The 1,025-nt window shown below is 27.2% G+C and overlaps 1 protein-coding gene across 1 annotated transcript in view; it reads left to right on the top strand.

Annotated features, from left to right (window-relative positions):
• Window positions 1-276, top strand: part of nid2b (nidogen 2b (osteonidogen)) — a 24,277-nt gene extending 24,001 nt beyond the window's left edge. Inside the window, exons 15-16 of the mRNA XM_016517653.1 lie at window positions 5-102; window positions 205-276. Of these exons, the coding sequence (XP_016373139.1) occupies window positions 5-102 (98 nt within the window). The 3' untranslated portion in view covers window positions 205-276. The remainder of the gene's footprint in view (window positions 1-4; window positions 103-204) is intronic.
• The last annotated feature ends 749 nt before the right edge of the window (window positions 277-1,025 follow it).

Below are 1,025 nucleotides of genomic sequence, written 5' to 3'. Positions count from 1 at the left end.
ATAGTGTTGATAGATCAAAGCACTGGGAAAAACACAGCTTATCTCCCTATTCAGCAGTCACACTTATATGGGATTACAGTTATCCCATCACAATGTCTATAGGTAAGTATAACTTTGTTATTTCTATTCCTTTTGTATACTTTAGTGAAAGCAGTAATGGATTCCTGATTGTTTCTTTTCCTGTCTGTTTCTGTTCATTTATAGAGAGCCGTGGACTCTGCACTTACGGATTTTTTGACTTTATGGATTTTTGGTTCTGTAACAGAAATGTCAGAAAATAAATAAATGAAAACAAAAGAAACCAAATCTGAGAGAGATTACTAAATTATTTGCTATTTTATTAAATGGCACCCAGTATTATTTTTGAATAATATTATTTTAAATTAGCTTTTATTTTTATAATTATATTTTAATTTTTAATTATATTTTCATTTTAATTTTTTTGTAATTTTGACATGTGCTCTTGTCATATTTATTAGTTTATGTAATGAATTTAAATTTATTTTAAAATTTAAATTTACATATATTTCTGTTATATTCTGGTGTTCATCTAATATTTATGTTATTTTATTTCAGATTTATTTCAATCAACACAATTTTTTTTAATAGTTATTAGATGTTTAATGTTTAGTTAACAATAATAAGCTTGATGTCACCACAAACAACCTGAAATACTACCTGAAGTTGAAGTTCAGTATTTTCACCAATAGGTGGCGCCACTAACTAAATTATAGTCACTTTGGGAGTTTATTACAAAAATATGAATGGTTCGAAATGGTCCTGAGTGTGTATATTAGAAATACAGTAGATAAAGATTTCAAACCAAATGAAGATTTCAGGTTTTTTTTTAATAAGGTATGCATTTTTCAATTTAAAAATGTATATGATACAAAAAAATAATTTTATTTTCATAAATGCATGTTTTATATCAGTGCATTGCTTTCATGTGATGCCTGTCAGGCTTAGTGCAAAGGATAAGAGCAATCTGGCCCTCAACCACAATGGAAAATCCCCACTGTCTAAAA

Source organism: Sinocyclocheilus rhinocerous, unplaced genomic scaffold (assembly GCF_001515625.1).
Source record: "Sinocyclocheilus rhinocerous isolate Xijiao unplaced genomic scaffold, SAMN03320098_v1.1 scaffold2613, whole genome shotgun sequence".
Lineage (NCBI taxonomy): Eukaryota > Metazoa > Chordata > Actinopteri > Cypriniformes > Cyprinidae > Sinocyclocheilus > Sinocyclocheilus rhinocerous.
The sequence above is the reverse complement of the archived record's forward strand: the minus strand, read 5'-3'. Positions and strand labels throughout refer to the sequence as shown.